The following is a 24442-nucleotide window of genomic DNA, read 5'->3' as shown; positions in this document are numbered from 1 at the left end:
AAATAACACTGTTACGTAACGGCGCTATTTTTAAGTAATGGGGTAATCTAATTATTTTTTCCGCAGTTACTGGCGGTTGAAAGCTGTGCGTTATTTTGGCTGCAGAATACCAACGGCAGGGTGACCCCCAGAAACCTGGTTTTCCGCTCTCCTCCGTTATTTACATCAACTTGTCGGCTAAAGCCACAATTCAAAATAGCCACTACCATGTTGTTAGAATAGAATTTACTTTTATTGTCGTTCTTTGTAACAATGCACACAGAACGAAATGTCGATACACCTGACCCGTACAGTAAACTAGCGACCCGATGTTAGATAGTGATTGCGAATCTAGTTGTACTAACATGCAGAAAGAAAAGGCGATGAAGGCTGAGTTTTGACAGCACGTGACTCTTGTCGTTCGTAAAAACAAAATGGCTCTATATGCCGGCTCTTAGAAGTGAACGAAGGGAGCCAGCTCTCCACTAATCAACAGCTAGTTCCCTCTAAGACGTATTTTCTGTGATTGGTCAATATGCTTTTTGGGGGATTCTCTGTTGTTGACCCTAAATTTGTTGCGCATAAAAAGGTTAAATTTGTTTTGTAGATTCATAATTTTTTAAATTATATTTCCTTTGTTTTTCAGTAATAATGTGTTTGTATAAACATGTATTTTATTCTTGGTTTTTCTTTTTATCTTTTGTCATTGTATTTCCCCCCCCCCCCCCCCATTTTTCTTTTTGTCCCCCTTTTTGTGGGGTCCTTGTAGTGAGCCAAGCTGAAAGAGCTCTAAATCACTATTAAGTTGCGAGTTACAATAACATACCTGTCAGCGTATATATTTTGCCCATATTTTATATATCTGTTTTTTTATCATTTCAAATTGTGTATGCCATATAACAATTTTTGCACAGGGGAGAAATGTATTTTTTTTTTTAATTGTTTTTTGAGAGACTGATCCTGCCTTGCCCATTTTGGCTCTAATCCGGATCGCCTTTGTCACTTGTAGCAGATGACCGCATCATCGTAGACCGATAATATTGCTGCGGTACACTAGCAAATGTAATCCCCGACCAAACCTGTTTTTCAGGCGTATTGTTAACACAATTTACTTGTTGTTCTGTTTTTTTTTTTTTTTTTTAAACGTCTTAGCATGAAATCAAGAACCGGCATCCTGTCATAACAGCGATTACAAAAGCAGCAGTAGGAAGATTTCTTATTGTAATTTACCAAATCTCTGATATGAGTATTACATTTAAAACTCATATCAGTGAATTAAATGTACCAGTAATTAAATTTAATACCCATATCAGTGATTTGGTATGTTTACTCGCGATACAATAACTTACAATAGTACAGCATCGCAACAACACTCGTTACTTTTAGTCTGATTAGATGACAAGCATAATTTTAGCATTTAACTACTGTCTCGTTTACCATTCTTTTGTGTGACTTGTTTGCTGTGTCATTGCCTTTCATAACTAGTGTATTTATGATTTAATAGTTTACAAGGGCACACATTCATCATAAATCTAGCTTCTTGATTTTGCTCTAAAATTTGCATCAGATTGATGCGTTTCAATTTAAAACCAACAACATTTTCTTCTGTTCACTCACCATCAAGTGTCAACATGGAAACTCCAAGACAATTGAAAGAAGTGGGTTGTGCTACTGACATAAAATTCCACAAGCAACGGAAAAATGATACATTTCCTGTTTGCATTATAACTCGCAGACTTCTCTTAGACAACATTATTAATAGGTGGGGTAAATGCTTCCCTTTAATGAAGTCCAACTTGATGATTATATAAATGTACAATTGGGTTGGAGATACGAGAATATTAGATCCTCAAGAACTTTATGAGATCCTGATCTATAAGCACAAAAGAATTGTTAGATTGTCTTTTATTAATGGGATTCTTAATGAGTTATATTCCACTAAGTAATCAGTTTTTTGCTTGTTTATTTATTTTATTGGGTTTAATTTATTTGTATGAAAGCTGCTGAAATCCGAAAGTCCATATTTTTTGTGTGTTACAGTAGTATATAGTACAAAAAAAATACAATGAAAATGCCTTCTGTGCTTGAACGAGTTCACTAAATGCATACAGGAAAAGGAGGCTATAAATACAATGCGTTATTTAACTGTTTCTCAAATGTGAGATGGACAAGCATTTATAAGCCACTCTTTTAGAGTGAATGCTGAGCATGGCAAGGTGTCAATTCCATTAATGAGTAGAACTGGTGTGCCTTCGTTCTTAATGGGGGTCAAGGTTTAAATACCGCGTACATTTGGTGCAATTTAGCATGTTCGCAATATTCAAATGAAAGCGTGTTCAGAAGGCGTAGTTGTCTTAAAATGTTAGTTTTTTGTTTCAGTTAAACATGGAATGTTTAGAGACTAGCAAATTATTCAATTTAAAAAAGAGATGTGATAAAGGGATTTATTTTTGATAGATTTTTGACATGTTGCCCACCTCTACACTCAATCTTACCTACCTCTCCCAAATATTCCATGACAAACGTGTTCTTTTTGATGTTCTGCAGCGTGCGGACTCCCCATCCCCGACCGTTCTCTGTTTTAAAGATGGCCAAGTCAAACTGAATGCCTTTTTGCACCACTCGGTTGGGGCAGTCTCCACTACAGAGGCACAGAGAATTGCATTCGTATATAGGCTGTCCTGGCTTGATTCGGACCTGGCCATGTTCGTTGTAAGCAACTCGATGTAATGATGCACCCGGACAGCATCCGTTCACTGGCTCCTCTAAACAGTTCTTGCACTCACACCCAACTGCCATTTGGTCAAAATCGATCCCTGGTCCGGCTTTGTAGTTGTTGATGTAAGTGAAGTCCTTTGGCGGACCTTCAAGGTCAACATCGTTCTGGACAAAGATGCGACCAGGATGGTTGCAGTTTAGGTTCAATTGAGTCTCCCAGCTTTTCAGTCTCTGACGGAGTTCAGCTTTCTGAACAATTAATGTTGAAATTTCCTCATCAAGCTTTTTAGGGATACAACGTCTTTTCTGGCGCCTTAGCTCCTCATCGAGGTCCATGTGGAACTGCTTCATCAGTTTGGGGCATTTGAGGTGCCGCTTGGGCTCCCAGCTGTTGACTGACTCTGGAAAGCCCCTCCATTTTACCAAGTAAAATTCTTTTCCCTAGAAGAAGAAAAAAATCGTATTAGAAGTGAAAAAGAAAATTGTGCATCCCTTGAACTGCATATAACCCCGGTAGAATTCGATTTCCAGTAAAACTTACAAATATTCAGTTTGGATGTGATGTCATACGAAAGCATTAAGATTAAGGAAATAGTTTAAGTCAGAGATGGCAAACTCGGTTTGGTTTTGGGGTCTGATCCTTTTATCAACCTACCTTACATATTGACAAGGGGTCTTTTCACTCACAATAAGGGGGAAATGTCATGTGTTTACTGGATTATTTTAACAGTTGAGGGAATGCAGTTTTACACCTGAACCAACGCACCACACTATACAAATGCAACACAGCCCTTTAGTGGCCAGAGAGAGCATTTGATTTGCATTTATTTTAAAAATCATACATTTTTGATAAACATGACTGGGAGACTTGTTTCTTTTTTGTGATATTCTAAGAACCATTCATGGTGAGGTGGGTTAAATCATCCAACTAGCTGGATCAGGCCCGTGGGTCGTATGTTTGACATTCCTGGTTTATGTTCTCTAAAGTTATTTTCATAGTCAGTTGTACACCCATTGATTCAGCTTAACCACAGTCATCTTAAGAATGTAGTGTGTATTTGTCAACAACTAATAGACCAACAAATATCCCAAACAATTACAATGCAAAGGTTTTCACTCAATAAATCATATATATCTCAACACTTTAGTCACTACGCGTGCTATTCAATGTCATCATTAGCTTTAATGGGAATGTTTAATAAAAATAAAAGACATTTAAAAGTACCGTTTTGGTCCTTTTGTAGTCACAGAGGAACTCCACTTCATATTCATTGACATTGGCTTTAGTTATTCCCAACTCTTCACAGAAAAGCCCCTCCAAACGACATATTGTTTGAAGCCCGTCCCATGACATCTTGCTGGCGACACAACAATCTGAAAGCACAGAATACTGGAAAGTTGGCACTCTTGGTCACACAAAGCCTAAGGAATAAAATTACATTGTACATAGGGTATACATCTGTCAAAGTATTAAGAAAGATGTCTGTTTCGACCCCTAATTTAATGATGGGCACTGAAAGATAAAAATGCAATTAAAAAGCCTTTCGTGAGACAGATGTGGAAATATGTTGAATATGTAAATATGTAGTAGGGCAGGTTCTGATATTTGAAGTTTTTCCCTTCAGGAATTACTCTAAAAAGGAATACCTCGCATATTTACTCTCACTAGTAAACTAGGAACACAACACACTAGCCATCAGAGGATCCTGTTTTCTTCCTGCATATTGTTGTAATTTCTTGATGAAATTAATCAAACTTTATTTGTATTGGACTTTTCAGGCATCGGGTTGCTGTATAAAACATTCTATGTACAATAAGAAAATACAATTCCTTCCTTTTTTTCACCAGCCAACCACCCAGAAAACGAAATACACAGACACACACGATGACTTAAAATAAAATAAGTAATAAAAAATAACATACATAAAATATGGCAAGGCATAGATTAACCATGCAAGGAAAGGGACCAGAAGAAGGCTCATCCACACTAATAGAAATGGCAGCAGATGGCCCCAGGAAGCCTTTTTAGCCAGCTAACCACATAATAATAATAATAATTTCCTTTGTATTGTCATTCTTTGTAACAATGTACACAGAACGAAATGTCGATACACCTGACCCGTTGTAGCGAGTCGATGCAGCCGCAGCCAATGTGACTGTATTTAAAACATGTTCCTCAAAGAATCCATAAAATGTCTTTAAAGGAGATGTTGGAATTGGGCCTAAAAGGCAGAATGTTTGGTTAACTTGGGAGAAAACTCGACAATGTGTCCTTGCATCAAACAAGGCAAAATCTTCCAATGGAAGGCTTTCAGTGTTCCCTCAGGTAAGATTGATTGTCCAGCGATTATAAATCTTTCATTGTGATAGGCTAAAAAGTTGGCCATGTTTTTAGATTTACTACGGAAGTATTGTTCAAAATCTTTGCAATGAGCATGTATCAGCTCTAATCAGGACTTTAAGTCAACTTAAGTCAAATGGTAAAAAGTGGAGAAAATGAATTTGGGGTTATTATTGTATTATTATTAACAGCCCTGGGAATAAGTGGAAGGGAGAGGAAGGCAGCTCCCCATAGGGTGGGGGGAAGCCACTGAGAGAGCCTCTTGCTGGCTCTGGAGTAGGAGAGGAGTTTAGCTGGGGACCAGGAGAAGATGGGCAGTGACTGGCCATCACTGCCGGTGTTATGCCGAGAAATGCATCCCTGCCCAGATTTGCATCCCCTCGCTACTATAAGCTAGTTTTATCTCACTTTTATATTACTTTTCGGAAATGTAATGGCAAACATATAACAAAAACCACTTCGTCTTGCATTTGTTGGGAATGTAATACAACTTTGTTTTTGTTGTGAAAGTAACCGAACGGCAATGCACACCGTATACAAATCACTTTTGAGCAGGTAACATGTTTATTTTGCCCTTTTCTATTCAAATCGCTCGCATTGAAACTGGTATACACTCTACCATGAAGCTTATTTCAGCATAATGAGCTTTACGGTAGAGTGCATAACAGTTCTCAAAAGTGATTTATATACGGTGTGCTCCGTGTGCATTGCTGTTCGATTACATTCCCAACAAATACAAAGACGGAATAGTTTAAGTTGTATTACATTCCCAACAAATGCAAGACAAAGTGTTTTTTGTTATATGTTTGCCATTACATTCCTGAAAAGTTATATAAAAGTGAGATAAAACGAGGTAAAAGTGGTTATAGTAGCGAGGGGATGCATTTTTGGCATAACACCGGCCCGCCAACTCGAGGGCTTTGTGGTTCAGGGTCGAAACGTCCAGTGACAGTTGGACACCACCTGATGACATCTTCTCCTGGTCGAAGGCTACAGTCACTGTTTGAAAGTTAGCACTGATTACAAGTGTATGTAATAGTGATGTCATTTTAAATGTTCTTTCTGGTGTTATTAAAAGTTAAACAGGCTCAAAATATGAGTAGAGAAATGTACTTTTCACCAAAACAGCAAAGGAACAAATTTATTATTGTGATGATATTACAAAATGACCACAATTTAATTTATCTTGGATTTAATATCAAGCAAAATTAAAAATGGTCAGAGCTAAGGTAAAAATACATTCTTAACGATTTAAATTGTTCTTTAACAGCTCTGAGATTAGCGACTGGTAGTTGTTTCATATTGCTAAGTCTACAAATTTCTCACAAAAAAATGTAGGACATGTAGTCATTATTTTTTTATGACAGTTGACAAAATCAGGTCAAATAAAATGACGCATGTGGAAGTTGGTTAATAATTAAAATACCAAGGTCAATAAGAAATTCAATTCTAAACAATGTTTTTTTAATAGAAAAATAAATGTTAATTACTGGACAGAATAATGGGTTTAGGAAATTAATAAACATCAGAAACACTCAATGTATTACTTTGAAATTTGAAACAAATGAACAAAAACTTTTTCCTTTTCTTTATCTCCAGCGGTAGGTAATTATGCAGGGCGGCTGAGTGGTGAGCACATCCGCGGCACAGTTCTAAGGACATGGGATCAAATTCAGCGACCAGCTTTCCTGTGTGGAGTTGGCATGTTCTCCCCATGCTTGCATAGGTGTCCTCTGGGCACTCTAGTTTCCTCTCACATTCCAAAAACATGCATGTCACATTAATTGGCTGGTCTAAATTGTCCCTAGGTGTGAATGAGCGAGTGAGTAAGTGAGTTGTCTGTCTCTGTGTGCCGTGCGACTGGCTGGCAACCCACTGCCCAAAGTAGCTGGGATGGGCTCCAGCACCCCCGCGACCCTACTGAGAATAAGCGGTGCAGATAATGGATGGTAATTATGCAATATATGATGGGGTCTGGCAGCAGAGTGGTTAGTGCGTGTGCGGCACAGTTCTGAGGTCATGAGATCGAACCTTCCTATGTGAAGATGGCATGTTCTTCCCGTGCTTGCGTGGGTTTCCTCCGGGCACTCCGGTTTCCTCCCACATTCCAAAAACATGCATGTCAGGTAAATTGGCCAGTCCAAATTGTCCTTTGCTGTGAATGAGCGAGTGAGTTGTCTGTTTCTGTGTGGCCTGCGACTGGCTGGCAACCAGTTCAGAGTGTCCCTTGCCCATTGCCCGAATATAGCTGGGATGGGCTAAAGCACCCCCGCGACCCTAATGAGGATAAGCGGTGCAGATAATGGATAGATAGATGGTAATTGTGCACCATCATCATAATGCAAATAAAACATCTAGCTACGATAAACACTACAGTACAACAAACATGTTTGTTTTACTGTTAAATAAAACACGCACCAGTGTAAATACCCAAACACGTAAACTCAATGAGCTAGTAGATCATACTGTTTGGATACATATCCCAACTGAAAAAATCGCATTTGAACGGGCAACTGCTTATTAACTTGTAATGTCAAGTAATGTTACAAATGTGATGAACAACGATGAAGAACACCGTGCAAACGCACATTGTAACGATCACCACTTTTATTTAAAACACAAAATATGATGACAACTTTTGTCAAACGTTTAACCGCAATAATCAAGCGCGCTAAAAATCGCACGGAGTCACGCGTAGATGATGGGTAGACTTGGTTTTTAGTTTAAATACTAGATCACAGAGAAGGGACTAGGGCCTCGTTAATAATGGGAGCTATCAAATGAATTACCTCCGTCTAATATTCTAACGCTGTTTTTTTTGTTTTCTTATTTTGCAGGTTTACCTTTCGAAAATGCCGCCATGTCTTCCACGCAGCCGCCAAAACTACGTATCGGATCAGAAGGCAAACGGAGACAACCGCTTTGAGCGCTAATTGGTTGAGAGATTTGTATCAGGCTTCCTATTGGTCTGCATACTGATTGCTCCTCCTTCTTGCCTTCGTTCTTCTTCTTCTTTTGATTTTCTTCTTCTGCTACTATTTGGGAATGGTCAAGCACGGTAAAAATGAAAAGCTTGCTTTCGCGTAACATCAACCAAATTAATGATGAAAACAAAGCAGACGTTTTCTCAGTAACTGTATTTTAATTGGCATTCAAGTATGGTAAGGTTTATTTAAGGACATGTCCAATATGGTAACGTGCTGTGAAGTGCAAAGACATTTTTCTCGATTTAAATGAATCTTGGCGCTTGGCTCCAAATGTGCGAACAAACTTGTAAATAACTCTTAACAAGCTATTCCAATTTTAACTGATACGATGCTCTTTGCTTTGCCGATTTCGAGTCTTCCTTGCGAATAAAGTTGACCCAAGGTGAGTTGTACAATTTTAACAAGTTCATAAACTATCGATCTACTGTCATGTTACTTCGCTCAAAATGTCCCATTAAAGTTATTTCTTAGTCGAGAGGATCATGATAAAGACTCAGGGCACATACATGCTTGTACAGTACGAATATCGAATAGTCAACTCTTGTTGGAAATTGCTGTGCTAGACTACGTAAAACTAAATAAAACTCAAGATGCATATGCCCAACTTTATATTATATTATTAGATATGAATTAATAGATATTCTCGCAAATTGTTGTAAAACGAGGTTCTGGAAAAGATCGAGTTAAAAATTGAATGTGCAGTTTGGGGGCCTCAGCATTGCATCTCAGCAAGGTTTTGGGTGCTCTGAGGAGAGTGATGAGCAACAAGAGTATGAGTATGGATGTTAAGAGGGGAACTGTGTGAGAGTGATTGTGCCGACTGTGTTGTATGGTGCAGAGACTTGGAGCCTGAACACAGATTTGAGAAGGAAATTAAATGTTTTTGAGATGAAGTGTTTGAGGAGTGACCAGATTGGATAGATTGAGAAATGAAATTGTGAGAGACAGAATTGGAGTAGTAGTGGAACTGAGCAAGCGTGTGGATGAGAGAGTACTCTGTTGGTTTGGACACATGGAGAGGATGGATGAGGAGCGAATGTTGAAGAGGATCTACAGAGCAGAAGTAAATGGAAGGAGTCCAAGAGGAAGGCTGCGATTGACGTGGGTGGATAGTGTTATGAATGCACTGAAGGAAAGAAGTCTAAATATAATGGAAGCTCTTGTTGGTGATAGGAATGAGTGGAGAGGTGTTGTGAAAGGATAATAGAATGTTTGGACGCGTTCTAAGGGATGAGCAGGGCAAGGCACCGTTTGATGCGGCAGGGGTAAACCAGTGAAAGCTGTCCGGTCCTGCTGTTGAACGAAAGAGTGTGTTTTGTCACCCTGACCCGATTGACATGGCTGCTTTCTTGTGTCCCGTTTCATCTGGAGGGACGAAAGCATGACCGACTGTGGTGCCGAGGTGCTTAACTTGTGGGTGTTTGGGCATTTGGGTTGGCTATGGTCCAAACATTTTGTGTGTGATTTTTTTGCTACTTTTTCACCTTTTTATTTTATTTGGTTTTTTTGTATTTCTTTGTCTTGCTGTCGGTCACCCCTCTCGAGGAATATGACCAAGGTAGATGGATAGATAGATAGCATTGCATCTCTGCTATTTGCAGATGATGTGGTGCTGTTGGCTTCCACAAGCTGTGATCTTTAGATCTCACCGGAGTGGTTCACAGCCGAATGTGAACAGCTGATCCACGGGCTGATCCAAGTCCGAGACCACGCTTCTTAGGGTGGCATGCTCTTTCCGGTCAGGGGATGAGATTATGTCTCTAGTAGAGGAGTTCAAGTATCTTAGGGTCTTGTTCACAAGCGAACAAAGAATGGAATAGGAGACCGACAGACAGATTGGTGCAGCGTCTGCAGTCGTGCGGACCCTGTACAGGTCCGTTGTGGTGAAGGAGGAGCTGAGCCGAAAAGGCAAGCTCTCAATCTACCAGTCAATTCACATTTCTACCCTGACGTATGATCATGAACTGTGGGTCATAACCCAAAAAACAAGATTCCCGATGCAAAAGGCTGAAATGAGTTTTTTCCGCATGGTGGTTGGGCTCTTTTGGGAGGGTGGAAAGCACGCTCAAACAGAAAAGACTCCATGTAGAACCAATTCTCCATGTTAAGAGGAGCCAGCTGAGGTTTGTGCATCTGATAAGGATGCTTTTTGGACACCTTATATAGGAGGTGTTCCAGGCATGTCCTAATAACAGGAGGCCTGTGCATGACCCAGGACACACTGGAGAGATGATTTCTCTAGGTTGACCAGGGAACGCCTCAGTATACGTTTAGATAAGCTGTATGAAATGCCTGGTAGACAGCTCTAGCCCTCCCTACTGAAGCTGCTGCCCTTGCGACTTGACATTGGATAAGGGGAAGATAATGGACAAATGGATTGAGTTTCACATGAAAATTTTAAAATGTTTCATTACCTCCCATACATCTTTAGTGTTGCTCCTTTTTAAAATGTGCACCATGTAAATACTGTATTTCGCCCACTGTACTGTAGTAATACAAATATCAAAATACTGTTTTTTTCTGCACTCCAAGGCGCACCGGTTATTACCCGCACCCCCCTCCCAAAAAAGTATTTTGTCGTATATTTTCCATGCACCGGACTATAGGGCGCTACAATAGGAACGTCAACAAAACAGTCAAATAGGTCAGTCAAACTTTATTAATCCTTTGATGCGCGCCCACGGGCCGTTGTACTGTTGAGAAGCAAATAAGTGTCTCAGACATGGTGTCCGTGCAGTGTCACTGAAATATGTCAGGTCAAATCTCATTGGAAAGCTTAAACTCTTGGGATTCAAAATACGCTAAACATTTGAAAATATACTCACCATGATCAGTCTGAAACAAGATACTCGAAAAATATAAATGCAGGGTAAATCACCAAAGACGTTGTCTTGCTGAGATCACACTCAATAATACCCTTAAATCAGTGAGTGTAGTTAATCCAACTGTATAAAATCCTTTACCTCCAAATAACTAGTCCATAGTGACCGATTCAAATGATTGATTGGTTCGGAAATGAAACGCCAACATATCCAAGCATGCACCGCGCACTACTTCTGCGGGGGGGAAAAAATCAAGTTGCGGCTGCTTACCGTAGTTGCGACTCAATATTGATCCATTTATAAAGGCGCACCGTGTTATAAGGCGCATGGTCGGCTTTTGAAAAAAAATGAAGGCTTTTAGGTGTGCCTTATAGTGCATATAATACAGTGCAACATATGTATTTCCTGTTTTAGTTTAGCAGCATCATGGACATATCCACATGGCTTTCAATGTTGATGGAGATAGCCGAAGGTTGCGGACTCGTGACGCTCTATCAAGGCTTTGAGCAAATTTGGAGACTTCTGCTCCTATGTCTTCTTAGCAGGCTGCTGTTCAGGTTGGGTGAGCATCACATACTTCTGATTACACAACGACTACATTTTCATGTTTTGACTCATTGTTTCCCCTTGAAAACAGCAAAGCGATGTCTTTGTGAATTGCAATCCGGCATTGTTTCCTTTTGTGTGTTTCTCAGGTGGCACATCCTCCCTGAATCATGTTGTGTCGATGTTTGCGGGGATGTGCAGCCTTTTCCTCTTCTTCAACCTACACATGTTATGGGTGATGCTGCTCAGTCTGATCTGCTACCTCATTCTGCTACTTGGTCGACACTCGAGTAACAAAGGAGTCTTTCTCACTGCTGCCGTTCTCGTTTACCTCCTCATTGGGTAAGAACACTCGTCATACATATGAATGTACCGTTATATCCAGACTATAAGCTGCAAATTTTGTCACACCATTTCAAGCCTGCAATTTATGCAGCAAAGCTTGGGTGCTTCAGTAGAAAATTTAAGAATAAGACAGATAAGTCACAACTGCCAATAACACCATAGAGGTAGTTTAACATACGGTAACGTGCTTTGTACATGAATAAAATGGCTAAAACCTTCATCATGGAAAATGCAAAAAGGAAAGCATATTATGCAGCTTTCCAGTCAAAAGCAATCAAGCTGGCGAAAATAAAGAAGGTAAAAGAGCTGCTGCTCCTAAATTTTGCGTTGATGAATCAATGGTGAAATGCTGGAAATGGCCTCCGGAAGTACTGGAACGATGTAAAAAGTTAAAAAATAAATAAATGAAAAGGCTAAACTAAAGTTCTTCTCTGCTGAAAGGCGGGCTTTTTGTGGTCAGGGGGTCTTTGTTCTCCCCCTCCTGGGGTGAGAACATCGTCGGCAAAGAGAAAATGTACAGTTAGTGACCACTCCATAGGTGTTTGAGCGCTCCCGAAAGCCAGGGTTCGGGCTCGTCTTCAATCCTAAAAAAAGGAGGTTCCGCCTCTTAATTCCACTAACTGCTTACCCTGGAGGCATGGAGGGACTGGCGTGTTTGCTTCACCAGCCTGGTCATCTCTCTCTTTCTCTGGGTAGCTGCTCTTAAATACATCTCCCCGGGCTATTAGTTGACTGGCCTCATGTGTGACCATTCCCTTGAGCAGATTGATTGCAGGGCATGTCCTGGGAGGTAATGGTGGGTGACAACATCGCCCAATAGAAAAGGACATGTCAGCCCACCCAGTACAGCCTCCTTTGAAGGGTGGGAGCTGCGTTGCCACAATGTAAAAAAATTTTTTTTTCCTTTAAAATGTATTAGGGTGCAGGTTATAGTCTGAAAATTACAGTAACTGAATGTCTTATGATCCTTATTAAGTTCCTTATTAAATGGGATTGCTGTTTCTAAAATGACAACCTTATTTACAAATGACAACCTTATTTACAGTGAAGAAAATAAATATTTGAACACCCTGCTATTTTGCTATTTCCCCCACTTAAAAATCATCATGGAAATTTTCATAGTAGGTGCATGTCCGCTGTGAGAGAAAGAAAAATCCAGAAATCACAATGCATGATTTTTTTAACGATTTTTTTGTGTGATATAGCTGCAACTAAGTATTTGAACACCTGAGAAAATGAAAGTTAGTATTTGGTACAGTAGCCTTTGTTTGCTATTACAGAGGTCCAACGTTTCCTGTAGTTTTTCACCAGGTTTGCACACACTGCAGGAGGGATCTTGGCCCACTCCTTCACACAGATCTTCTCTAGATGAGTCTTACTGATTGTATGGGGTGGACAGGTGTCTTTATGCAGCTAACGTCCTCAAAGAGGGGCATCCGATTCAGGATGATACAAGGAGTGCAGGTGGACATCTAATGGATGGACTAACAGGTCTTTCGGGGTCAGAATTCCAGATGATACACAGGTGTTCAAATACTTATTTGCAGCTGTATCACACAAATAAATTGTTAAAAAAATCATGCATTGTGATTTCTGTATTTTTCTTTTTAGTTTATCTCTTCCACAATGGACATGCCCCTACGATGAAAATTTCAGACCCCTCTATGATTTCTAATTGGGATATATAGCAAGATAGCTGGGTGTTCGAATCCCTATTTTCTTAACTGTAGGTACACCCCAAAAGGTGAGTGAAAAGCATGGCAGATTTTGACAAACATTTGTTTTTTGTTTTGTTTTTTCCAGAGAGTTGCATTTAATTGATGCAGTAACTTGGAACAAGATACGAGGTAAATGGTTTATACACTCCACAAGGTCTTATTCAAACACTGCCTAAAATGTTTGTCCTGTGAAAGTATGAGCAGAATTCAGTACAATTAGGTTTGGATCTGGATAGTATTTAAAAATGCATCCACGTGGAATTAGAGGTATGATCTGGCCTAAAAAAACCAGCCTGCCCCAGACCATCGGGTATGACATATTACAATGATTTGCAGGACAAAGCCCGAAGCAAACCCGAAATTTCACATTTTATTTGTGAGGACTCCGGAGGAAGAGAGGTGATTTATGATAACAAAAACATAAGTCTGTCTTGTAACAAAATCTAAGTTAAACAAGACTGTATACACATGTACACTATTTTATATTTATGTGTCTGCAGTGGTTATATTAACCACCAATTTTTCAAGATCGACGGATTTTTTCGGCGGGGCAACGGGAACATTTTAAGTACGTCATTTTGACACTTTGAAAATAAACCGCAGTAGCAGTACTTCCCTAAGAATCTTGCACAGTACTTTGAGAGAGAAAAAAAAGAACAATGATGGGTGAATAATAATTTGGAATGGGCAGCGAAGCCTGCGTTTGTGTCAGGCTTGGGCTTAAGCCCTTACCTCTACAGTACATGTGGCTTCATGAATTTTTTTGACTGTAGCGGCGTTCCACAAATGGAGATTTGATTACTGACTTTGATGCATGCGAAGCCGAGGCAACTTCTAAGTGGTAATCGGTTCAGTCCAGTTTATACAGGGAACTTTTTTAAACCACAGTTTACTTCCATTTTGGAAGTAGGTCTTTTAGTAATCCTTTAAATGGAAGCTCATCAAGCTATGTTCTTTCACTGTTGAGATATTTTTTTATGAAAAACCTCAAACGAACTTTACATGAGTGAAAACGGCAGCAAACCACTCCAAGCAATTTGATTGGGTGAGCGGTAGAGGTGGTTGCATCTCTGCACACAGCGCAAGGCTCTCCCTTGGTTCTTTCGCTCAGTGCAGTCTGCGCTGAGGGCAATTACGACTATAGCCTTCTTGTTTGCAGTATTTTGTGACATTTTTACAAAAGAACTTTGCTTTCACCTTGTTTTGCAACCGATATTTAGGACAACAAATGACGGTCAAAATGAGTATTAAAGTTCTTAAGTAACTGAGGTAGTGAAGCAAATTTCAAGTGGTATATTACTCATATGGGGCACAGGTTCTGGCATTATTATTTCATACATTTGATCAAATCATCAAATGTCACACAGTGAAATAAAATGTGCTGAAGAATTTGCTTTTGTCTGGAAAGCAGGTTTGGCGGTTTTGTTGGTTATTCTTAAAAGATAAAGTGTGGCTCTCTCATTTTTTTCTCTTTTTATTAATTTTTCCAACGCCGGCTCTTTGGATCAAAAAGGTTCTGACCCGCGATATACAGAAACCCAATATTTAATTTTTTGGAACATGTGTAGGTTTTTCATTCTGATAACATTTTAATTTTGTTTGTTTGAACAGGTAGTCAGATGGTGGTTGCGATGAAAGCTCTTTCTCTGGCCTTTGACCTGGACAGAGGGACAGTCAGCGCTTTGCCCACGCCAACTGAGTTCCTGGGATATGTCCTCTTTGTGGGCAACGTAGTGTTCGGGCCCTGGATCAGTTTTTCAACATACAAGGCCGCTGTCGTCGGTACAAAACTGGTGAGATGTTTTTGGTCGATTTTAGCTGTGCTTTGAAGGTGTTAAAACATTGCTTTCCACAGAGCTGGTTATGGCTGCGCTGCTCCTCCCTCAGCCTCTTAAAGAGTCAGTTTTGTTTGTTGGTGTCCTCCTGCATCGCACCATACCTGTTCCTTTTTTTCATCCCCATCAATGGAAATATCTTCATACACAAGTAAGGACATTTGCCGTCTATATTAACCCACAGCAGGAATCCTTACAAACAACAGCTAGACATATTGGGATTTTTTTCATTCCAGTGTCATGAAATTGTTTGAAATAGTTATGATGTGATGTAATTAATGGGGTCCTTTTCAAAGTCTCTGTATTTAGACATCCCATACTCACGAAGTCAAGTCAAGTTTATTTGTATAGCCTTTAATCACAAGGAGTCTCAAAGGGCTGCACAGACTATTGCAAACTACAGACTATTATTGCACCATCCCCTGATCTGAAACCTACATGACAGCAAGGAGTTATATGCTGTTGGTACTGCTGTTTCAATAAGCACCGGTATTCTTTTATTACTAAGATGTTTACCAATTTTGTCATTTGTTGATGCACGTTTAATATATTTTCAAATCAATGATGGAAAAATATTCATGACATGTTATATTTCATGTTGTACTTGAATTATTTTACATTTAATTTTTATTGTTTGTTAATGCAACATGCATTGCAGCCTGGTCATCCTGGAAGGGGGATTATCTCATGCGCGGTCCCTTCTCTGGGTTCCTTCATTTTCCTCATGCTGAGGTGTTTGAGTTTTTCCTAGCCCTTATGTAGGTTTTAGATCAGTGATGGTGTAATAATAGTCTTTAGTTTGCAATAGTATGTGGTCTGTGACGCACTTTGGGACTCCTTATCATTAAGGGCTATACCAATAAAGTTGACTTGACTTAAGAAAGCTGATGAAAATGCCCTGTAATATGCTTACTTTTAATGCAAAATATACCGAACAAAAAAAGGATATAGCGGCTTAAAAGTTACAAAAGTATACAGACGCTGCCCTACTTACAAACGAGTTCTGGACGATCGTTCGTATGTTGAATTTGTTGGTAAGTTGCTTCAGTGCTATATTTTGTGTGTTTATGGTTTATATACGTATGTTTAAGGCTTGTATAAGTAACTTGTACTGTTTTGTACTAAAAAAATACAAATTTCATAAAATAATCTGCACTATAAAGATAAAAAAAGCTAAGTTTAACTCTCTTGTGAAAGATGGGTTTCAAGAGTAAGGCTACCTCCTCCTCTGTGGTAGAAGTGGGAGAAAAAAAGTGATCCAACCATTTTTTTCAACCGCATAAATCTTTCTTATTCCACTTCAATTTCAAAAGAAACTGCTCGCCTCTTCTTTATGCTTTACACCAACCATATTGAATGGATGCATGAGATATTAAACAATAAAAGTGTCAAAAGTTACAGTACATGTAGTACTGTATGTTTACACGCGAACTACGAAGTAGAAAAATAGTTCTTAAAATGTGCAAAAGTAAATGCGAACAATGAAGTTTTGCTTGAAAAGACTATTTCTTAATTTACTTAATACATTTAATTTTTTTTTTCATTTTATCTTTGAGTTGCAATTCAAAAGTAACGGCTGTTGATTGTTACCTTGTGTATTCTTTGATGTGTCATAGCAAATGTTTTGTTAACAAAAGATAAGCAACCATTTTCTCCATTTGTCTTCGTATCTCAGTCCTATATAAAATTCGGTCTTATTCTATGCAGTATAGTAACAACAAACAAACGACACAGTCCATAAGTTAAAAAGTGAAATAAAACAAATACTCTATTGCATTTTCTTTTCTAGAGGATTTATCAGAAATACTCGTGTTCTTTTTTTGTGTCCTCCAAGGTGGCTGAACGCCTATGAGAACGCCTTGTCGTTCCACTTCAGTAACTACTTTGTGGGCCACCTCAGCGAAAGCACCAGCGTGCTGGCTGGAGTCGGACACTTGGAGGAAAAAGACAAAATCAAATGGTGAGTGTGACAAAACAAAGATTGGTGGATGCTTATAATTGTATACCTTGTAGTTACCAATGTGTCTCTCTGTCCCCCTCTTTCAGTCCAATTCTTGTTCTCTCTCATTCTTTGTCTCTCTCTCTCCCTTCCTCTCTCTCTTTTGTGTGTCTCACTGTCTAGTTATTTGTCTTTTCCTCTCTCTCTATCTCTTTCACCCTGGCTCATACTTTCAACAGAAGCAGCCAGCCAAGTACATTGACTTTATTTCAATACTTCATTTAAAGCATACTTCAGATTCAGATTCAGATCTACTTTATTGTCATTCTAGTACACGTGTATACAGAACGAAACGTCGATGCATCTGACCCCCACAGTTTCCTTGAATGTACAGATATAAATAATGTTGTATTGTATTTTGGCTACGTATAGTATTTTACCATAGTGCCGATAGTGCAAGAAGAGTAGCTAACCAGATGTGCAAAATGGGCAGTCAGGTTAACAAGTCAGGTACACAGTAACATTAACACTGTAACAATAACGCTGTAATTACAATAGTGCAGAGAGCAATGTGCAAGGAGTGGCAAGCTATAAAAAAAAAAAGAAAGAACTTGCTCTATTTTCCATACGATTTAATGTCTCTGAGGGACCTCGCCATGATCTCCGTGAACTTAAATTATTAAAAAGTATTATATGTACAGTAACAATGCGAAGTTAATAAAAATAACGATAAATGGTGGGGTTGTTAGTTTGAGGTGTCTTTAAAAAGCTTCAAATTAAATATTTTTCTAAAGTATGTGTTAACAATGCCCAACTGATTTCAAAGAACCTGTATGTATAGTTTTCCCATCGGGCCTATCTGCTATTATCTTACTTTTATCATCAGATTACCGGCAATGGAGCGCAGAGGAGAGGGCAGAGTGATATAGCGCACGTGGTCATGTTTTTTTTTTTTATTCCAGGACCAAAATTGTGAAACTAAGAACAGGACTGTTACAAATACACTCCAAATGTCAACCCAAACCCCCCAAAAAATTAAAAGAGAAAAGTTGTCCAGAGCGCATCTAAGAATTTCAGATACTTACATGCACAAGAGAAGGAACTGCATTGCTGGGTTTAGCCAGAATATTGCGTCAAAATATATTGTAGTTACGTACACCACCTTTTGAGATATCTCATTAAATGAATGATCGCAAACGCCATGGAGTGCTCGCTTGCATGCTTTTTTTTGTCCTCTTCCTCGCTTTTGGTTAATGCGTGTTTCGTCTCTGTAGCTGCGCTCGTATGTATATAAAAAAAGAAAAATGCATGTAAAACATAACTGAACTGAACTAGTGAAGATAGGCATGTAGAAGTGCCTCATCTTTTAAGGAACTGGTTTGGCTTCTTCTGCCATTGAAAGACATGGCTCTCTGCTTCAGAAAATTTTATGAGAAATACTGCTTGCATCTTGCAAACGCGTGTTATTTTTTTCAATCCCAAACTCGCGTTAATTGTGGCTGCATTTGCGAGTGAATTGTTCCCAATTTTGAGCCCTGCCTAACGAATTAGCCCAGAGGTGGCATCCATATGAAACTCGCATTGGCCTGAGACATTAAACAACACCACCTACATTGGATATTACCGAATCTTACTGCAATATGTATTCTGTGTAGCACTATTTAGTTACTCTATATAACACGCTACAGTGGGCATTTGCACGTCACACTGGGTATTTGTATATTGTATTCTTTTGGCTTTATTTTTGTACTGTTCTCAGCTCAGGGATGCTGCTGGAAATGTGAATTTCCCTTCGGGGATGAATAAAGTATCTATCTATCTATCTTGGCCGACGTTCATAATTACACATTTTCCGGACTATAAGTCGCACCAGCCAAATAAATGCATAATTAAAAAAGGAAAAAAAACGTTTTCGGCTGCATAGTTCATTGTTTTCAGCTTGGAATCTGCATATTGTGATTTTTTTTTTCGGTGCTTTTTTTGTTCTGCCTCTTCTCAGTTTTTATAAATTACCAGCAATGTTGAAATGATCAACACAAGCCTAGAGCACCCTCGTGTTGTTTAGTGTGTAAATAACATGATATATATCATGTGTTAATAATTTCAAACATAAGCTTTTACTGTAAAAATAGTGTGCGAAATGATATAATAATGTGTTAATAGGACATGGGCAGCACGGCAGCGCAGTGGTGAGCGCGTGTGCAGGCACAGTTCTAAGGTCTTGGGAACCTCCTGTGTGGGTTCAAATCCAGCTACTGTACCTCCTGTGTGGAGTTCGTATGTTCTCCCCGTGCTTGCGTGGGTTTCCTCCGGGCACTCCGGTTTCCTCCCACATTCCAAAGACATGCATTTCGGGTGGATTGGCCGGTCCAAATTGTCCCTAGGTGTGAATGAGCGAGCGAGTTGCCTGTCCCTGCGTGCCCTGCGATTGGCTGGCAACCAGTTCAGGGTGTCCCCTGCCCACTGCCCGATGATTGCTGGGATGGGCTTCAGCACCCCTGCGACCATACTGAGGATAAGCGGTGCAGCTAATGAGATGAGATGAGGTTCACACATAGTTGCACCTTGGTATGAATTGCATCTCCGACCAAACTATGAAAAAAAACTGACTTAGTCCGGAAAATTCTGTAAGGCGGAGGTTTGTGCTGTGCTTCGAAAACAATTATTCAATTAATGTACTTTTTCTATTATGAAACTCGTAGTGATCAATATTTATACATAACTGTTTTTCCATTTTCATACAATTATTTAAGATAAAACATAAATTACATAAAAAGGTTAGATTTCTAGTACAAAATTAGGTAAAACTTGTTCAGATTTTATCCCAAGAAATCTAAACACAACAATTAATCTTAGTTTGTAATTGTGTGCTTGCACAGGGAAATGGAAGTGGTCAAACCCCTGAATGTGGAACTTCCTCGCTCCATGGTTATGGTCGTGACATCCTGGAACATTCCCATGTCACAGTGGCTTAAAACTTGTAAGTCCGCTATTTTGATATTAGGATTAATATTCAACAGAACATTAAGAGTGAGCGCCCAGCATTATATTCATTCATTCAGACCTTAGATATAGAAACATGATTCAGTGCCATGAAAAAGTACTTGCGCCCGCCCTGATTTTTGTGTTTTTCCATCTTTATTATTTTCATTTATCCTATAGTAGTCTGGGCCACGTTTGGCATTGATAACAGAAATCAAATGTTTACCATAATCGGTAATGAGTCTATCACAACGCTGTGGAGGAATTTTGGCAAACTCTTCTTTGCGAAATTGTTTAAAATTTGCCATATTAGAGGATTTTCTACCAAGAACTGCCTGTTTATGGTCACACCACATCATTGAAATTGGATTTCAATCCGGACTTTTTCAGCCATTCAGAGGTGGACTTGCTGATGTGTTTTTGGATTGTGGTCCTGCTGCATGATCCAAGAGCACTTGAGTTTGAGGGCTCGAAGTGATGGCCGGACCTTTTCCTTCAGGATTTTCTGGTAAACGCCAGAATTCATTGTTCAGTCAACCCAAGCAGGTTGTCCTGGTCCTGAGGCAGCAAAGCAACCCCAAACCATCACAAGGCCACCACCACCATGCTTGACTGTTGACATAATTTCCCTTGGTTCTCTCGCTTAGTGCAGTCAGCGCCGAGGGCAATTACGACTATAGCCTTCTTGTTTGCAGTATTTTGTGACATTTTTACAAAAGAACTTCGCTTTCACCTTGTTTTGCAACCTATATTTAGGACAAAAAATGACGGTCAAAATGAGTATTAACGTTCTTAAGTAACTGAGGTAGGGAAACAAATTTTAAGTGGTCATTGATTCTGGAATTTCTGAAATTTTGTGGCCCACTTCTCTTTGTCTAGCCGATTCAATTTAAGTGATTTCTTCATTCAAAACAGGTGGTCTCAAAGGTATATGGTTTGCATTTATATAGCGCTCTTCAAGTCAATGAAGACCTCCCAAAGCGCTTTACAATGTGCTTCACTCTTACCCATTCACATACACACTCACACACCAATAGGGAGTTAGCCATGCAAGGCGCCTACCTGCTTTTTGGGAGCATTCGGGATTCAACGCCTAATGTGTAGCTTTGTTTTTCAGTACTGTGCTTTATCCTTCAGACTGCTTTGTAACATTATAGAGCATATTATTTTATTAAACGTTTATTTTTCAGTTTCAAAACAATACAGTTTACTTAATTTTGGGCGTGGTCTGTAGAATTGAACTCAGCTTTCCCAAAACTGTGGTTAGTCGCAGTTACTGTGTGATTTAACGGGGAGGCAATTTCTTTTTCACATAGGACCAGCTAGGCTTAGATTTTTCTAGATAAATGGAGTCAACATTTTATAACTGCATTTGGTATTTTCTTTGTCTCTGTGCGATATAAAAAAATTGACAATCTGAAACCTTTGTGAGTGATAAATGGCAAAAAACACTGAATTCAAGAAGGGCGCAAATACTTGACACTGTACTCAGAAGGCATTTGATATGTGCTGGTTTAGTCCGCAGGTAGCATGACTGTGCTTTTGTGTTCAGACGTCTTCAAAAATGCCATGAAGCTCGGTACATTTCCTGCCATACTGGTCACGTACACCGCCAGTGCGTTACTGCATGTGAGTGAGTACACTATACTTGATAAAACGAAGACAATGCAAATGAGTGCTTTCATGAGTTACGACTTATCCAGAAAACATCTGTCATACAGGCTTTTTTCTGGTGGCAGTTAACCCAACTTATTTCACTAGAAAGCTAGGTTTTGGAGAAATTAATTCCAATAAAGGTGAATGCTATTATAAATGTATTTAAAGCTATCACAACCATTAAGCTGCTGATATGTTCATAAAATAATTATACATTTGTTGTATTTTATCTGGTGATACGGTCTCGAATAAATTGGTGAATGTAGTAGAATTCTTTGGAATTAGTAGTTATTATTAGAGTAAGTTGCTATTCTAGAGATGCATTTCATACAGGTAGCCCTTCACGCTAATCAAAAAAGAGAAAAAAACAAGCTCTCAGATTCGAAAATGTTCGCAACCACTGGTCTAGGAGGTGTGTTGTCATTGGAAAAAGTACTTGTAGTGTATTTCTTAACCAAACTTCTAAATGTATGTCCGCAGGGTTTGAGTTTCCACCTCGGGGCAGTGCTGCTCTCTTTAGGCTTCATCACTTATGTCGAACATGGTATGACTTTGAATTTTACAGTTTATAATTGAAGATTTTTTTTTTTTTTTAAGCCTTGTTGAACAAGTTTGTTTTGCAGTTGGTGTGTACATTTGGATTTTGTTTTTTTCCACCTGATCTTACCATGCAAAAATTTATTTAAAAGGGCAGGTTGTATAATGAAGCGCCTCCTTTGGATTTAAATAATAATAAAAAAAAATCATGAATCATATGAATATTCTTTTTAAATACTCGAGATAATAAGTCGAAAAATGTGCTTTTTTTTTACATAACATGAGCCTTACCTAGAGAGGACTGACATAATTGTCCGTCTTCTTGCTGCTACGGGCACCCCAAAAAAACAAAATCTCGTGTAAGGGTGGGAAAAATATACGAAGAAAAATAGTGCTGTTGGGTCACTTTGAGTCTCCGTATTTTCAGCACTGGTTTTTGATTGCACTACATAATACAGTGACATTTTGTGGTCAAATATTACACTGTCCCTTTAAATCTTTCCTTTTTATCACAGTGCTCAGAAAGAGGCTTGCCACTATCTTTAGTGCATGTGTCCAGTCCAGACCTTGCCGATCTGAATGCGGCCACCAGCATAAAAAGGTACCTTGACTTCAAAATGTCAGCTAGCTACAACTGTAGTGTTGTGTCGTCTTTAAGATGTTTTATGCAAATGCACTTTTTTTTCATTTTGGCCTTTCCCTAAAAGCGACATATACAATCGATTCTTGTTTTGGCCGCTCACACCTAATCTACTTGTATTTTATTTTTTTACAGGAGTATTGGGTGCTGCTAATCAACCTAGTTTTCAGTTTTTTAGCCATTTTCCACCTCACCTACTTGGGCTCCATGTTTGATCCGGGGGTTGAAGAAGAAGTGGAAGAGGTGAGAGACTAACCGAGAATGCAGATGCAAGTTTGCTAATTTGGCTAGGTGTTTGCTTTTACCAGAGTAACAGTGTCTGAAACTCATGACAACTCTGAAAAGTTGCCTGCCCAGCCATAAAGTTGCCTGCCCCATTTTTTTTACAGCTTGAAACACAATAAGTAGACTAATCGCAAAAAAAAAAAAAACATTGTTTGAAAGGATTAAGGATTGATGATCAGAATATATAACAGAACAACACTTTAAAATTAAGTTTATTATAAATCTACTCATCATATTTATTGCATATATATGACATCGCTGTTTTCCATCTGCCATCAGTGTACCTGTATTTACTCATCTTCATTCATGCAATGTTTGCGTGGCGTCGTCTGCTACAAGCCACGTGAACTCCTCTTGTCACAATGCTTTTAATGTACGTTTACGTTTTGTAGTGTCATAAATTTAGTTAGCTTCTTTTGAGTCTTTCTTCTGGGGCTGAGGTTTTGGCTTGATTCCTAACCACTTATCCGTTTTTCTTGTGTTCTCTGTGCGTTTATTTTGGAAAATGATATGCAAATGTGTGACCTTACAACGCTCGGGAAAGTCCGGAAGCACGAAGTTGTTCGACGCCGGCTTCTGATTGGATGCCGAGTATGCAATTTGCTAAACGAACCGAAATTCTGAAATTTCGAAACCGAACGAAGATTTCAAAATCGAAATAAAGCTATCGTAAAAAAAAAAAAAATTAAATGCACACATTTTTTTTTTTGTCTTGAAAAGGTTGTCGGCCACCCGGGTTGATGCGTTGTGTAAGTTGTACCCCCTAAGTAAAAGATGCACGCCCTGGGCTTTTGGGCAGACCTTATTTCATACACTGAGAGGAAGTTTGATCAGTGGTTGGCAAATTCTTCGTTTGGTACCGGGCCGCACAAAAAGAAATGAAGTTTGCCCTATTTTTTCTTATATCGTATCTATGTACATTGTTTAATATCTCGTGCATCAATTCAATATGGTTGGTGTAAAGTGTAAAGAAGAGGCGAGATGTTTCTTTTGAAATGAAAGTGGAATAAGAAAGCTTGATGCGGTTAGGAAAATGGTTGGATCGTTTTTTTTTCGTCCAATTTTTACCACGGAGGAGGAAGTCGCCTAACTATTCCAGAATAACTTTATTT

The 24442-nt window shown here is 39.1% G+C and overlaps 2 protein-coding genes across 5 annotated transcripts in view; one reads left to right on the top strand and one right to left on the bottom strand.

Annotated features, from left to right (window-relative positions):
- Window positions 1-7954, bottom strand: part of suv39h1a (SUV39H1 histone lysine methyltransferase a) — an 11009-nt gene extending 3055 nt beyond the window's left edge. Inside the window, exons 1-3 of the mRNA XM_088330962.1 lie at window positions 7882-7954; window positions 3923-4071; window positions 2479-3138 (exon numbers count right to left, since the gene is read on the bottom strand). Of these exons, the coding sequence (XP_088187088.1) occupies window positions 2479-3138; window positions 3923-4071; window positions 7882-7900 (828 nt within the window). The 5' untranslated portion in view covers window positions 7901-7954. The remainder of the gene's footprint in view (window positions 1-2478; window positions 3139-3922; window positions 4072-7881) is intronic.
- Window positions 6649-24442, top strand: part of LOC148369035 (protein-serine O-palmitoleoyltransferase porcupine-like) — a 20678-nt gene continuing 2884 nt past the window's right edge. The window contains exons 1-13 of one of the 4 annotated variants that reach the window (XM_088330958.1): window positions 6649-6764; window positions 7876-7986; window positions 11267-11409; window positions 11543-11735; window positions 13542-13585; window positions 15068-15249; window positions 15312-15442; window positions 17126-17251; window positions 20110-20210; window positions 21765-21841; window positions 22349-22412; window positions 22921-23006; window positions 23181-23288. In XM_088330958.1, coding sequence (XP_088187084.1) covers window positions 6742-6764; window positions 7876-7986; window positions 11267-11409; window positions 11543-11735; window positions 13542-13585; window positions 15068-15249; window positions 15312-15442; window positions 17126-17251; window positions 20110-20210; window positions 21765-21841; window positions 22349-22412; window positions 22921-23006; window positions 23181-23288 — 1389 coding nt within the window. In that variant the 5' untranslated portion in view covers window positions 6649-6741. Of the gene's footprint in view, window positions 6765-7875; window positions 7987-8066; window positions 8408-11261; window positions 11410-11542; window positions 11736-13541; window positions 13586-15067; window positions 15250-15311; window positions 15443-17125; window positions 17252-20109; window positions 20211-21764; window positions 21842-22348; window positions 22413-22920; window positions 23007-23180; window positions 23289-24442 lie in introns of those variants that run through there. The other 3 variants (XM_088330961.1, XM_088330960.1, XM_088330959.1) reach the window with 3 other exon arrangements.

The sequence above is a fragment of the Urocampus carinirostris genome, chromosome 3 (assembly GCF_059441175.1).
Source record: "Urocampus carinirostris isolate Australia breed hairy pipefish chromosome 3, RoL_Ucar_1.0, whole genome shotgun sequence".
In the NCBI taxonomy this organism is placed as follows: Eukaryota; Metazoa; Chordata; class Actinopteri; order Syngnathiformes; family Syngnathidae; genus Urocampus; species Urocampus carinirostris.
The sequence above is the reverse complement of the archived record's forward strand: the minus strand, read 5'-3'. Positions and strand labels throughout refer to the sequence as shown.